Below are 15,229 nucleotides of genomic sequence, written 5' to 3'. Positions count from 1 at the left end.
CTCATATTTTTGGGGTCTCCAAAGTTGCTCTCGGAGAAACAGAAGCTGCATTAACATTCTCAACAGTCTTGGCCTGAATAACGTGCCTTAGCCACCTCTGAGACTTTAGGAGTGTTAAAAGCAAAACCCATTACATCCTAACTCTGAACAGGAGCTTTCCTCAGTAGGATTTTTTACCTCTGTATCTACTGTTCCACACTGTCCCTCCAAGCTGAGGGTTTAGAAGCACTTTAGAAGGCTACCTCCAAACTAATGGTTTTGGGAAGTCTGGCGGGTGGGTGCTGAGACTTGCCCATGTCCAGCATTCCACCTGTCCTCCATCCAGCCAACAGCAGCAGTAGCTCCCTAGGGCAAGTCCTGGCATATACGTAGTTCCCGGTGAGCTAGCAACAAGCAGCACGGAAAATTACAGGGTTTCGCCATGCACACATAAATAAAACAGGAGGCGAGGCAAGCACATTAAGCAAAAACCACACTAAGACAACCCAAACGGACAGGTCACTGAGTGAATCAAGCCACCCCAGAGCTAAGAGCAAAAAATTCTTGTTTTCTTCCCTCTGTAGCAGGAAGCACAGAGTATTTCCTCTCTCCCTCCTTCCTCAAGGGTTTTCCAGTGAAGGTCAGTATTTTGGGGGAAAAGGGATATTTCAGAGCTACAAACCCAAAGATTTTAGAAGACTTTGAAAGACTGGCCTGTATGAAACTGCCACTGCTGAGCCAGTCAGGAACAGACGGACTCACGGATGACACAGGCTTGGCATGTGTCCAGTTATTCCAGGATATCCTGATCTAACCTGTTCATGTTCAAAATCTAAGTTGGCCTGCAGCAGTAACAAGACCCTCCCTGTGCTCATACTCCTTCCCAGCAGTAAATCCAATACCACGGTGGACACATTCTGTGGTTCACTGCTTAAAAATATCTCTGCTGAGATCATTATAACAACAGCAAACACAGAATATTAAATATTAAATCAAATATCAAATCAAAGAGAAGGGTGGACGAGTCAAGGCCCTGTGCAGCAACAGGTTCCCAGCACTATTCCAAGCACTGAGATCAAGATGCTCAACATAAAAAGTCCTGCTCAACTATCAGTGTGACAAACTGGAAAGCTTTCTTCTGAATATATTTGGGTCAAGTATTTAAAATTACTACTGCTACAGAATTTCTGGACACAAGGAGCCACAACTCCCTGGACAAACAGGAATTACTACAACAAAAGATGAACTAGACTACATACAAGCTGCTAAAAAAGTTTCCCTGCACTGGCAAACCCAAACAGAAATAAAAACACAGCAATGTAAATAAATAAATAATGTATAATAATAAAAACACCTAGGGCTCTTATAGTTCCCTTCAGTTTAATAACCCCAACAACACCTAAAGAATAATAGAAGAGTTCACTGTTCATTTGACAAATAGCCAATTGTTATTTTCTAAATGTGATCAACTATGAAAAATAAATAACAATCTAAGTTAAAAACGATTTTCAGGCACTACTTTTCCTGGAGTCCACACGATAATTTCTGCAATTTTACACATAGTTTTCTCTCCATTTTGAACAGTTTTCTCTCCCTGATTGTTCCTTTAGTCTTGATCCCCACTGACTAAGTCTTAGCAGCCCCCAGCCTCTGGGATGTTAGTACAAATTCCTATTCCTTTTACGTAACCCTCTAGCAGTGGAGAGACTGACTGCAAACACAATACACCCTTTCAGTGTTATCAGATGGTGTATGTAAGAAGCTCCTTGATAAATAAAAATCAGGCTCCATAATTAACTAACTGGCTCATCAGAAGAATTAGTGAAACTATGTTCACAACAAACACTGTCAAATATATACATTATATTAGAACAAAAAAGGCAAAATCAGCTATCACTTGTTTTCTACCGTATTACCTTAGATACAATTTTTTAACTGCAGCACAGTCTTCTAAATGTGAATGTTTGGAAACACTATTTGGAACATATTTTAAATTCAAGTGATCCCAAGAGGATCACTTGAAGACTTCAGGAAATTTCTTTGTACACAATAATATCTGGAAAAAATAAACTGCCTTGCAGCAGTGCTTTTTATCTCCTTTGCTGCACATCCTGCAATTTCGTATCAGAACCAAAACCAAGTAAAACACCAACAGAAAACACACTGACAAGTCGGAGTGCATGTTGTACACTGAAACGTTAACCCCAGCCTGCCTCTATGGCTGTGTCAAGTCAGCTGGATAAAATCAAACACCCACTTTCGCTATGGAGCACAAAAAACGAAAGGCCTGGCGTGCTTCCCTCTTTGTTTACACTTGAAAAGTAACTCCGTTTCAAGAGAGAGACTGAACCCCAGTGTGACAACTACCGCTGACCAATTCCATCTGCCAAGCAAAGCTTTGCATGGGTGAAAACGAGCAGGACGCCGGATGCGATGATCTTGGGCAGAAAACACCAGGGCCTTGAGCACTTAACAGGCAGCTACAGCAGCAATAAATCATTCAGCAGCCCGCAAACCCCTGCAAACCCTCCACAACCCGACTCACCACCGCAGGACCTCTGCCCAAGGAGAATCCAGACCCCAATGGCGTTGGACGACCATTTCACAAAAGCCTCGCTTTCTTTTTGTTTGTTTGTTTGCTTTCCTTACTTGCTCTGGATTACCAGGATCAATGTAAGCCGGAGGAGGGCTGGCTGCCCACCCAGCATCTGCTCTGGAGACAGACCCAGTGTGCCAGCAAAACTCTCCCTGTCCGCCCGCCGCAGATTTGCCGACACAAGGGCCAGCGGGATTAGGACCGCGGCAAATATTCGCCTGTCAGCGCTTTATAAGGGGTGATGGCACGGGCACGGGCAGGTATTCGGTTTCCACCAGGGTCACCCTGCTCCTCCTGCAGCTGCTGGGATCGGTGCGGAGGGCTCAGAGGGTCCGTTCTGGAGTGGGTGAAAGGGGAGAAAACAGCGAGCGGTCTTTATGTCAGCCTAAAATCATTGCTTGCCTAAAATCATGGCTTGCATGAAAACGATGACACCTGAAGTGATGCGGGATGCTGACTGCCAAGGCGCTGATCCTGAGGGACAGGGGGCTGCGGAGTGGGATTGGGATGGGTGGCCCATCTTCATGTCATGGTGGACACAATCAGGTTCATTGCTTAAAAGTATCTCTGCTCAGATCGCTATACCATCAGTAAACACAGAATACTGTGATGGACAAAAATATTAAATCAAAGAAAAGGGTGGACGAGTCAAGGCCCTGTGCAGCAACAGGTTCCCAGCACTATTCCAAGCACTGAGATTGAGATGCTCAACATAAAAAGTCCTGCTCGTCTATCAGTGTGACAAACCATAAAGCCTTCTTCTGAATATATTTGGGTATTTAAAATTACTACTGCTACAGAATTTTTGGACACAAGGAGCCACAACTCCCTGGACAAACAGGAATTACTACACCAAAAGATGAACTAGACTACATACAAGCTGCTAAAAAAGTTTCCCTGCACTGGCAAAACCAAACAGAAATAAAAACACAGCAATGTAAATAAGTAAATAAAATAATGTATAATAATAAAAACACCTAGGGCTCTTATAGTTCCCTTCAGTTTAATAACCTCAACAACACCTAAAGAATAATAGAAGGGTTCACTGTTCATTTGACAAATAGCCAATTGCTATTTTTTAAATGTGATCAACTATGAAAAACAAATAACAATCTGAGTTAAAAACGATTTTCAGGCACTACTTTTCCTGGAGTCCACACGATAATTTCTGCAATTTTACACATAGTTTTCTCTCCATTTTGAACAGTTTTCTCTCCCTAGTTGTTCCTTTAGTCTTGATCCCCACTGACTAAGTCTTAGCAGCCCCCAGCCTCTGGGATGTTAGTGCAAATTCCTATTCCTTTTATGTAACCCTCTAGCAGTGGAGAGACTGACTGCAAACACAATACACGCTTTCAGTGTTATCAGATGGTGTATGTAAGAGGCTCCTTGATAAATAAAAATCAGGCTCCATAATTAACTAACTGGCTCATCAGGAGAATTCTGTCCATAATAAACACTGTCAAATATATACGTAATACGCGTTTGCACCAAACACTATCAAATACATACAAAATACTACAACAAGAAAGGCAACATCGGCTATCGCTTATATATATATACCATATACCATATACCATATTTAGATACAACTTTTTAACTTTTTACCGTATTATCTTAGACACAACTTTTTAACTTTTTGCCGCACTTAGATGCAACTTTTTTGAACTTTTTTTTTTTTTTTTTTTTTTTAATAGTGCGGTGTTCTCAACGCGAATGTTTAGTGTCGGGAGGAGCCCCCCCGCACGCCCCTATCCCTCGGGGCGGACACTGCCCCCCCACCCCCAGCCACTCGGCTCCTGTCCGCGCAGGCTGAGGTTGCCCCGCTCGCCTCTTTGCAGGCTCCCCCTGCTCCAGGGGCTGCAGCACAGCTCGGTCCCCCCCTTCGCAGAGCTCCCGAGCACCAACAAGTGGAAATCCCTTCCCTCCCCGTGCTCCGGTAGGAGGAGGAAAAGAGAATGGGGGCAGCGCGGCGCGTTACCTGCGCAGCCAGCGCGGCGCGGAGCGGCGGCCCCGGGGCGAGGCGGCGGCTCCGAGCGCCGCTCCTCCGCCGACTACAAGTCCCGAGAGCCCGCGGGAGCCGCCTCCCACCGCCGGATGGGCTGGGGAGCCGGGGGAGGGCGAGAACCGGAGATAAACAAGGGCAGTTTAAGTGTATTTTCAGGCCGAAAATCGCCTGTTTCCGCTCTGTCTGCAAGGTTGGGAAGGTTTTCCCTCCAGGGTGTGTTTCTGCTACCCTCAAAGGAGTCGAAAAGTGTTGGCTATTTATATAGTAACTATTTTAATATAGCTATTTTACTATAGTATGTTGCATTTAGCACGGCTCAGTCTCACGTTTTTTTAAATTCTTTCTTTTTTTCTTTTCTTTTCTTTCTTTCTTTCTTTCTTTCTTTCTTTCTTTCTTTCTTTCTTTCTTTCTTTCTTCTTTCTTTCTTCTTTCTTTCTTCTCTCTTTCTTTCTCTCTCTCTTTCTCTTTCTTTCTCTTTCTCGCTTTCTCTCTCTCTCTTTCTTTCTCTCTCTTTCTCTTTCTCTATTTCTTTCTCTCTTTCTCTTTTTCTTTCTATTTTTCTCTATTTCTCTCTCTCGTTCTTTTTCTCTCTTTTTCTTTCTCTCTCTTTTTCTCTCTTTCTTTCTCTCTTTCCCTTTCTCTCTTTCTTTTTCTCCCTTCCCCCTCTTTCTCTCTCTCTTTCTTTCTTCCTTTCTTCCTTTCTTCCTTCCTTTCTTTCTTCCTTTCTTCCTTCCTTCCTTTCTTTCTTCCTTTTTTCCTTTCTCTCTCTGTCTCTCTCTCTCTTTAGGTTTAAACATGAGTTCATCCAGCTTTTGCATTGACTGTGAAAGCCAGGCTCAATAAATCCACTACACGGCATGTTTCTCCCTTCTGGCCTTGCCACTTGGTGAAAGGAAAATCCTCTTCCTGCAGCTGAAAGACGTAGGTAGGGATTAATAAAGGCCTGAGACGGTAAGAGACTGGGAGAAAGAGGGTGTGAAACTGGAACAAGGGGTCACTTCCTAAGACAGGGTGCTGCGAGTATGGAGTTCCTAAACTCCCACGCTATCAGCCTCACCTCTGTGCCTGGGAAGATCATAGAATCATGGAATCCCCAGGTTGGAAAAGACCTCAGAGGTCATCGAGTCAAACCATACCTATCTGCCACTAAAACATGGAACCACTAGATCATGGAACAGATCCTCCTGGAAGCTATGCTAAAGTACACGGAGGATGGGGAGGTGATTAGTGGCGGCCACCATGGCTTCACCAAGAACAAGTCCTGTATGACCAACCTAGTGGCTTTCTATGATGGGATAACCACAGCAGTGGACATGGGAAAACCAACAGATGTGATCTCTCTGGACTTTTGTAAAGCCTTTGAAACAGTCCACATCCTTCTGTCTAAATTGGAGAGATATGGGTTTGATGGGTGGACTGTTCAGTGGATAAGAAACTGGTTGTATGGTAATATTTGGAGAACAGTGTTCGATGGCTCGATGTCCAGATGGAGAACAGTGACAGGTGGTGTCCCTCGGCGGTCCATACTGGGACCAGTGCTGTTTAATATCTTCATCAATGATATAGGCAGCGAGACTGAGTGCACCCTTAGCAAGTTTGCAGATGACACCAAGCTGAGTGGTGCAGCTGCCACACTTGAAGGACGGGATGTCATCCAGAGGGACCTGGACAAGCTGGAGAAGCGGGCCTGTGAGAACCTCAGGAAGTTCAACAGGGCCAAGTGCAAGGTCCTACACCTGGGTGGGGGCAATTCCCGATTCCAGTATAGGATAGGGGATGATGTGGTTGAGAGCAGCCCTGCAGAGAAGGACTTGCAGGTGCTGACTGATGAGAAGCTCAACATGAGCCGGCAATGTGCCCTCGCAGCCCAGAAGGCCAACCGTATCCTGGGCTGCATCAAAAGAAGCATGGCCAGCAGGTTGAGGGAGGTGATTCTGCCCCTCTATTCCTCTCCTGTGAGAACTCATGTGGAGTATTGTGTCCAGTTCTGGAATCCTCAACATAGGAAGGATATGGAACTGTTGGAACGGGTCCAGAGGAAGGCTACAAGGATGATCAGAGGGCTGGAGCGCCTCCCATACGAGGACAGGCTGAAACAGTTGGGGTTGCTTAGCCTGGAGAAGAGAAGGCTCTGAAGAGACCTTATAGTGACCTTCCAGTACCCGAAAGGGGCTACAAGAAAGCTGGGGAGGGATTTTTTATAAAGGCTTGTAGTGACAGGACGAGGGGCAGTGGGTATAAACTGCAGAGGGGCAAATTTAGACTAGTCATAAAGGAGGAATTTCTTCACCGTGAGAGTGGTGAGACACTGGCACAGGTTGCCCAGGGAAGCTGTGGATGCCCCATCCCTGAAGGTGTTCAAGGCCAGGTTGTATGGGGCCTTGGGCAGCCTGATTGAGTGGGAGGTGTCCCTGTGCATGGCAGGAGGGTTGGAACTAGATGATCCTTAAGGTCCCTTCCAACCCAAACTATTCTATGATTCTATGATCTCCCAGCTGGAACCAGGTTCCTTCTGCAAGAAAGGTATTTCAAATTTTACCTCTTCCATAAAGCCTGTGAAGCCCCAAAAGGACATCTAGAAGGACATGGATCTATTAGAGTGAGTCCAGAGGACAGCCATGAGGATGATGAGAGGGTTGGAGCACCCCTCTTGGATGACAGGCTGAAAGAGTTAGGGTTGTTCAGCCTGGAGAACAGAAGGCTTTGGGGAGCCCTTATAGCGACCTTCCAGTGCTTAAAGGGGGACTACAGGAAAGCTGGGGAGGGACTTTTTAGAACAGCGTGGAGTGATAGGACGAGGGGAAATGGCTTTAAATTGAAAGGGGGAAGATTTAGATTAGACAGGAGGAAATTCTTCACAATGAAGGTGGTGAGGCACTGGGACAAGTTGCTTGAGGAAGATTTAGATGCCCCATCCCTGAAGTGTTCAAGGCCACAATGCTTGTCACTGTATTAATGTCATAAACCTCAGCATAGGCAGGCGTAAGGTCAAAATGTTGTATTTTCAAGACTGAGGAAATACTGATGTGTCTTCATCATCCGCATTTTTTTATCCTCAGCTTGAGGATGACTAAACCACCTTAAATTTTGGTGAATAATCTTCATCTAATGTACGGTTTAGAGTTGTAGTGTCCTCAGAAGTGCAGGTTATAGGGCTACGCACGTTGTGGGCGCATGACTTGTGAAATACAATGGGATGTCTTACGTAGTTCAGAAGCAGCCTTGAGGCTGACTTCTCTTGGCAGGCTTTGCTGCATCATGCAGCAAAGGGCCAGAAGCATGTGCTGAAAACAAGTGTTTGTTTTCTAGTGATCTGTGGACAGCTAGGTGTCTTCCAAAAGTAACCTCAGTTGCAAATAATCATGAATTAAATCCCAGATAATTACACTGCAATGGAGGGATTTTTATATATTTTCTAAAAGTCTTTGTGCAGTTTTGCTGCTCACTCAAAAAAATGAAGTAGAGTGGGTTGTTCCTCCTTTTAATTGCTAAAACTTTCAGCAATATTTATTTACAATAATTATTGAATTATTGTCTGTTTATACAGACATCAATTTCTTCAGAGAAAAACATGCTCTTTCCAACTACATCTATCAATGACCAACATTTCCTTAGAATTTTCTATGTTTTTCACTTCTTAGCAACCAAAAAGGTTAAAGATTTTTGCTTTTTGGAAGCTGCAGAAGGAAAAAAAAATGCTTTTTCTGTTCTGTTTGTGTTGCTTTTCTTCATTTTTATTTTATCGATTAACTTCTTCATAAACTATGATAAGATGATGGGAATTATTGTCAATTTTACTAGCTCAGGAAGGGCAATGTCAGTCATCCCAGCAAAAAAGAAGGCCTTTGTTGGGAAAAATCTTGTCACTAGTTGATGGAATGTTACCCTTGTGATTGTAAATATATCCACAGTGGTACCCAACTCAACTAAAACTACTAAATTGCTACTAAACATGTACTAAGGACCATTAAGGATCATGCTGTATTCTTTAGGTTCTGTTCCATATGGATAAAATGTTGGCCATAGTAAATGCTGAAGGGCTGGAATCAACTTCTGACATTAGAAGTTAAATCTAATGCTAGCTGCAGTTCTTCTTGAGTGATTCTGAAAACACAGTTTTAGTGTGGCTTGGTTTAGGGTTAGGGTTTGGGGTTCTTTTTTGCATTTTGGTGGCACTAAAATCCATTTCTGTATGAAGTTTGCAAGTAAATGTAGAATCCTTATGTTTTAATTGTGATGCATAAGTGTGTTCTGGTTTTGTATGGGAAGAGTTTCGTCCGTTCAGGCAAGGCATTTTACATTCACACTGGGTAGCTCATCATAAAGTAAAATTATACACTGTCATCAGTCATGTCATGCTGACAACACTTTGGTGCCTCATTGGCTAAAGCAGGTCTTTGTGAAACCATCTCAACTAGCTGGGCTCTGTCAAAACCCCAAAAACCTGTTTCCTGCGGCTACCGGTTTCTGCATATTTATTAGTGATCTTTGAGTATCTGTCCATCAGTTTTGTTCTTTCCGTCTGTCTGACATTATTGTTATATACTCTACTTTTTTCTTCTCTTTTTTTAAAGAGCTAGTTGATATTATTTAATAACTGGGGAGGGTTTTGCTTCCACTAGGCACTTGAGGTATTTTATGAGAGTAGCAAGCTCCCAGTTTTCCTGGTCACCCTCAGTGGATTAACATACCATTGTAGCTAGACTGAACAACAGGCTGCTGTTCATCATCAGAGACTTTCTGTGCCTATGGGGAGAAAGCTTTGGAAGCACTTTTTGCATTTGTTTGCATTCTGTTTTGAATAGGTGGACAAACAATTGTCAGCAGGTATAAAGCTCTAAGCAGGCACCATAAAAAAGGATTAGCAAAGCTCTGGAAAACCTCTAGAAGCAAATCTGGCATTTTAGACAAGGCGGCTGAGGAGCTTGGAAGAGTATTCTGCTAATATCAGGTCAGCTTCTGAGACTGACTTCCACCTGAGCACATAGGGATTAGGAGCTATCACTGCTCAGAACTGGCTGCGTTTTAATCCTGTGTGGACGAAGTAGGTTCCAAGATTTTTAACTGGTTGGAGCTGTTTCAAACGAGCCAGCAGCGATTAAGGAGAGCCAAGACACAGACTCTGAACTGTGCAGTTTAAATTAACCAGAGTCTTGTGTACATACAGGTGTACGGCACATGGATAAAGAGTGTACTAAGGCTTAGGATCTCAAGAGCTGGTTAAGATGGCTGGAAGGGTATTGCCATGAAGAAACAGAACTTGACTGCTGAAAGCAGCATTGTTTGCAGGAATGAAACAAAAGAAAAAATATTTTGGATTTGATATGTCAGGAGTTCCTGAACATGGAGAGACTGCTCTACTCCCTGCACTCCTGTCATTCTCTGTTCTTGGCTTCATTCCAGCCAGGATTTTCAGTCTTGCACTGTTCTGCTTTAAAACTGAAGAGACACATATATTGAATATTTACAGAGCCTAAAACTTCGATCTGAAAATGCCCTTGCAGAGGCTGGCTTCCTTTCAAACTTCTTCCTCATGAATGGTACTGTCTGAACCTTTGCATCAAATCACAATGATTCCGTATGTGGCAGGAATTTCTGATTTACATCTCTATGAATTAATCTTTCCAGGAACTGTATTCCTTACCGTTTCTATACCTACATACAAAAGCAAACCAAGACCTTTTTAAGTAATCCCAGTTTTTAACAGATATCATTTCAATTAGGAATCACTGCCATGGAATGCTCATTTACTGCACAGGTCAGTGAAGGTTTTGGACATCAAAACTTCTCATATTTTTTTAGTTTTGTGTTCAGTTCTCTTAGAGGACTGTGTTCTTCAAGCTGAATTATGCTCTAAAACAATTTTTTGACAATATTTACTTAATTTAATGTTTCTGTGGCAACAAATAAAAAAAAATCATAGAGTATTTTAGATATGAAGGGACCTCTGGAGGTCTCTACTCCAAACCGCTGCTCAAAGCAGGTCTAATCAGGTGAGGTTGCTCAAGGTCCTGTCAACTTTTGAAGCACCTCTCCAAGTCCAGTATTTGACGACTCTTGTAAAAACCCAAATGCTTACGCCTAATTGAAATATCTCATGTTGCAGTTTGTGTCTATTGCTGTGCACTTCCAAGAAGAGTCTGTCTCCACCTTCTCTGTATCCTCCAGTCAGGTAGTTGCAGACACAGTCTGCTCTCTCCTGACCCTTCTCTTCCTAAGGCCGTATGAACTCAGCTCCCTCAGCTTCTCCTCATGCATCATGTGCTTTGTGCTCCTCATGCATCAAGTGGCTTGAAGGCATCTGCTGGGCTTCCTCCAATGTGTCCATGACTTCCATATACCGGGGAGCTCAAAACAATACACCTACTCCAGATACAGCCTCACAAGTGCCAAACAGTGGGAAAGGATCACATCTCTGGACGTGCTGGCTACACTCTTGTTAATACAGCCCAGGATGTAGTTGGCCTCATTTGAGTGTACTTGCTGGCTTATGTTCAAAGACCCTTAGATCCTTTTCTGCAGAGCTCCTTCCCGGTTAGTTGCACCCCCCAAGCTGTATGGTTACTTCATCCTAGACAAAAGGCTTTGCGAATAAAGTGAAATAATCATTGTATTTGCAAACCACAAATTGTTTTGTGCAAGGCCAGCCTTACTGGGTTCTCTAAGCTTTCACCGCTGTGACATTCTTACATGAAGGAGGTGAGATGCAGAGAAAGACTGCTGGAAGCAATCTCTTCAAATGGGTGTTTGCTGTGAGACAGCTTCAGTGTTCACCGTATTTTAAATGTGAATAGGGTGTCTTAAGTGACTAAAAATCTTGTGGCTCACTTTCAACTTTGAGCATGCTTTGGAGCAAGTGAGTTCATCTCAAGAGCAGCTCTGTGCTGGCAAGTGAAGCATTGTTGTGTTTATTCCTCCTTTCTGATGGTATGCAACTGGTCTTTATAGGTCATCTTTACTTGTACTTCTTACTGTTTGTTCTCATTTTGACCGACAGCTAACCGTCACGTCATTTTCTTTTCTTATTTGTGTGCTTGGTTTATTATTGTTTCCTGAAGCTCATGTAGGCATCTCATCAGTACAAGACAATGTCAGATGAACTTCTTTCCACTTAACACCAGGCCTTCCTATTTAAACACTGGATGAGCAAGAGCGTTTTAAACTGATGAGTAACCATAAAGAGGATATAAAATAGATTTTCATTTATGATTTTAATCACACTAGCGGCGTTTTCAAAATATTGAGTTATAAATATCCTGATATAGGTATCCTGACTCATGATGAAAATGCTTCTGGCAATAAGCAATGCATGCTGTGCTTTCCCAGTGCATTGCACTCATTTATGAGACTGCTGCTTGCTCTGATTATGATCAGAAGCAAAAGTATCATTGATTTTAGTGGGAATAGGATGCTTTCTTAAATGTTTGCTTATGTTATTTAAGACAGTTTACAATATTAGTGGAAAGAATTAATTTGGTTACATGCCTTCTTATCAGTGAGAATCTTCTCTATTGAAGTGTCATTGCCTGATACAGGCTCCCAGGGCTGCAGAGAAGGTGGGAGCTCTGACAGCCTGTGGCAGTGATGCTCAGTTTTGAGTTGACCCGCTGAAAAGGTAGGTAGGGAGAGGGGCCCAATCCAGCTACATTGCTCGTGGGAGAAGCCACTGTTCCCATGTTCGCATTTGGTGGAACTTAATATGGACTTAGAGCAGCAAGAGCATGTCCACTTAACTGTAACTTCCATTTGAATTTAGACCTGCCATCCTGTGTGAAGGCATTCTTGGCAGTGTACAACAGTAGTGGTTCTGCGACCACGCAGTCTGACACCGCTGCCCTCCCCCAAATAGGCTGTGGTTTCCAAAAGCAATTGATTTCTTTTTCACTTCATGAACTTCTTTCTCTCAGTTCTGCATTTGCTCAGACCACATAGTAGTTGATTGATTGAGTGAAATTAAAGATTCGGTATCCCTTGAGCATTATGTTTTATGCAGTGCAATATATATTTGCCAAGATCTGGAGCTCCCAGAAGCAAAGAGATGCACGGGCTGCCCATCCTCAGACCTGCACGGAGCACATTCTGTGGCTTCAGCCTTAATAAAGTGTATAAACAAAGATGGAAGGTACACTAACATATTTCCTCTTGACAATGAAGTGGATGAAAAACTGACTGGACAATCAGACTGAAAGGGTACTGGCCAATGGTTTGAAATCTTAATGAGGGGCTTGTTATGAGTGGCATGCTTTGATGGTCAATACTGAGGCTGATACTGTTTAACATTTTCATTTATAACTTGGATGATGGGACAGAGTGCAGGCCTTCAGCAAGTTCATGGATGACACCACATAAGAGGGAGCAACTGATGTGCAATGAGTTTTAGGGCTGCCATGCAAGGAGATATAAGCAAGCTTGAAGAATGAGCCGGTGGGAGTCCTGGAAGTTCAATAATGACAAGTACAAAGACATAGAGAAGGTAAGGAAGAGAAAACATCCTGAAGTTGCAGCAAAAGATATTTAGTTTGTGTAGAAGGAAAAAAAATGCACCATGGGAGTTGTTAAGAATTGGAACAGGGACAACAGAAGAGTTATGCAGTCCTTGTTCTTGGAGATTTTCAGAGTTTGACTAGACAAGGCCCTGAGCAACCTTGGCGAACTCAGAAGACACAGCTGCTGTGAGCAACATGGAGGAGTGGATGACCTCCAGAGTCTCTTCCAAGCTAAATTAATGTATGAAAATTCACATTTACTTCTTCAATTAAAAATACCTCAACATTAGTAGGTGGTTATTGAATGTGAAAAACAGTACTCAGAGTGTAATATTCCATTGAATTTCTCATGCTTATTAGTAACACTTTATTATATCAGGAGGGGAAATCTCCGCATGCTGAATTACTTTGGTTATGGTAGGTGGCAGTACAATTATGTAATCTTAAGCATTTGCTTTACGTGCTCAAATATACAGTAAAAAAAAATGTTCAAGCTACAAGCAGATTTAAATAACTTGTTAAAAACTAGGCAGAACAGGATAATTTAAATCTTTCATGCTTCTGTTATACTTCTTAGCTTTTTTTAGATAAATGTAAAATCTACTGGAAGTAAAGATTTCAGGGTATTGTAAGCTCTAGGGCAGTGAGTTGCATGAGACCTTCTTTTACTTGTCATCACAGAATTTCCCTCTTGTAGGTCTTTGCTGATGCTGGTGAAGTGGTCCTGGTTTACCAGAACAGAAGAAGAATCTGGACTCATTTCTCCTTCAGTAGGTTGTATATTCATAATTGGAAGCATTGAGTCCCCAGTCCAAAGTCTCTTGAAGCGCATAGAAGCAAACACATTCATTTCAAATGTCTTTTATCAGGAAACAAGAACCAAAAGATGGTCTCCACCACAACCAGGCAAATGACAACTTCTGTCTTTCCATGGTTTGTCTGAATAGAGTTGAGTTCCCCTGTGGGATTAATGAGTAACCTTTTTATTTTTTAAGGTTTGGGCAATAACTGTTGTAATGGGATGCCAGGACTGGCTTGTTCAGAAAGGTGCATCTGATGATAAAGGACAAGATATAATCACTTTCTTCTGGCAGCTAAGCTGAAGCACAAACTAGAGACTATGGGCAAGCCCAAGGACGACTGTTTGGATATGTGTCATTTATGTTTGCCCCATTCTTATGCTTTTCCCTAGCTATTCTTGCTCCAGAAGTAGGATATTGTATTATAGGCTTGTCGGAGTTTCTGCTTTTTTATAAATTACACAGCAGCTGAGAAGAATCTGTTGTGTGCTGTAGGTCATCTTTAGAGATTGAATGGAATAGTGTGGAAACAACACAGAGACATTTTAAGATGGCTGTCCAAAAAGCTGAACAGTTGCTTAGAACCATTGCCAAACCATTTCTAGGTGCCACTGCAAAACCACCTAGGCTTTCTATACAAATGCTAGGAAATGAAATATTCTGATTTCCAGAGGCTTTGTCTTTCAGCCACACCAGAGTATGGACTATGTGTTGCACTGTCTGAGGGGAATAAACCCCCACTGATCTATCATGAAGAAGGATATCATCTTCCATGAGAAAATTACCACAAGGCTTGATTTGTGTAATCAGAATGTATATGCAAAAATGTGTGCAGTTGAACTGAATTCTTTTAACTTGCTTGTAGTTGGGAAATCATATTTTAACAGTCATGTAAAGACACTCCTGCACTTAACACAACTTGCCCTCTTATTTCCAAAGCTAGGTTCATGCAACTATTTGCACTTCACTTCCCCCCGGCCGCAGAGATGAAATGCATGCATGAAATGAAAGACTTGCATGTGGCCAGGCAGCTGGTTAGATAGACCAGACACTCACACACCTTAGAGAAATAAGCATATCTGATAATTAGACAGATGTGAAACACGACAAAAACAAACAAATGGCTGGCTTTGTTTATATCTCTATTTAAAACCTAATTATCATCTCTGCGAAGCAGGGTTTTTTAGAGTTGTAAAGCAGAAAGCATTCAAGTATATAGGCTAAAAGCTGCTGCTCTGGGTTCCTAAAAAAAAAAAAAAAAGAAAAAACAAACATCACTTTCACAAATAAGACAAGCTCTTTCTATCCTGCTATTGAAGAAGCCATTTGTCCTCACACTATGATTTTTTTTTTTTTAGAA

The 15,229-nt window shown here is 42.5% G+C and overlaps 2 protein-coding genes across 8 annotated transcripts in view; both read right to left on the bottom strand.

Annotated features, from left to right (window-relative positions):
- The window catches only part of FYCO1 (FYVE and coiled-coil domain autophagy adaptor 1), a 45,042-nt gene extending 40,359 nt beyond the window's left edge, over positions 1-4,683 (bottom strand). The window contains exon 1 of one of the 4 annotated variants that reach the window (XM_054057842.1): positions 4,557-4,683. The gene's annotated coding sequence lies outside the window, so the exon portion shown is untranslated. Of the gene's footprint in view, positions 1-2,524; positions 2,786-4,556 lie in introns of those variants that run through there. The other 3 variants (XM_054057841.1, XM_054057845.1, XM_054057844.1) reach the window with 3 other exon arrangements.
- A 6,320-nt stretch (positions 4,684-11,003) lies between these two features.
- The window catches only part of XCR1 (X-C motif chemokine receptor 1), a 39,048-nt gene continuing 34,822 nt past the window's right edge, over positions 11,004-15,229 (bottom strand). For 3 of the 4 annotated variants that reach the window (XR_008448514.1, XM_054058744.1, XM_009570393.2), the window contains one exon: positions 11,004-15,112. Coding sequence is in view for 2 of the 4 variants with exons in the window: in XM_054058744.1 (XP_053914719.1) it covers positions 15,090-15,112 (23 nt within the window). In the remaining 2 variants the exon portion in view is untranslated. The remainder of the gene's footprint in view (positions 15,113-15,229) is intronic. The other variant, XR_008448515.1, reaches the window with a different exon arrangement.

This window comes from Cuculus canorus, chromosome 2, assembly GCF_017976375.1.
Source record: "Cuculus canorus isolate bCucCan1 chromosome 2, bCucCan1.pri, whole genome shotgun sequence".
In the NCBI taxonomy this organism is placed as follows: Eukaryota; Metazoa; Chordata; class Aves; order Cuculiformes; family Cuculidae; genus Cuculus; species Cuculus canorus.
This window is presented reverse-complemented; position numbering and strand designations above follow the sequence as displayed.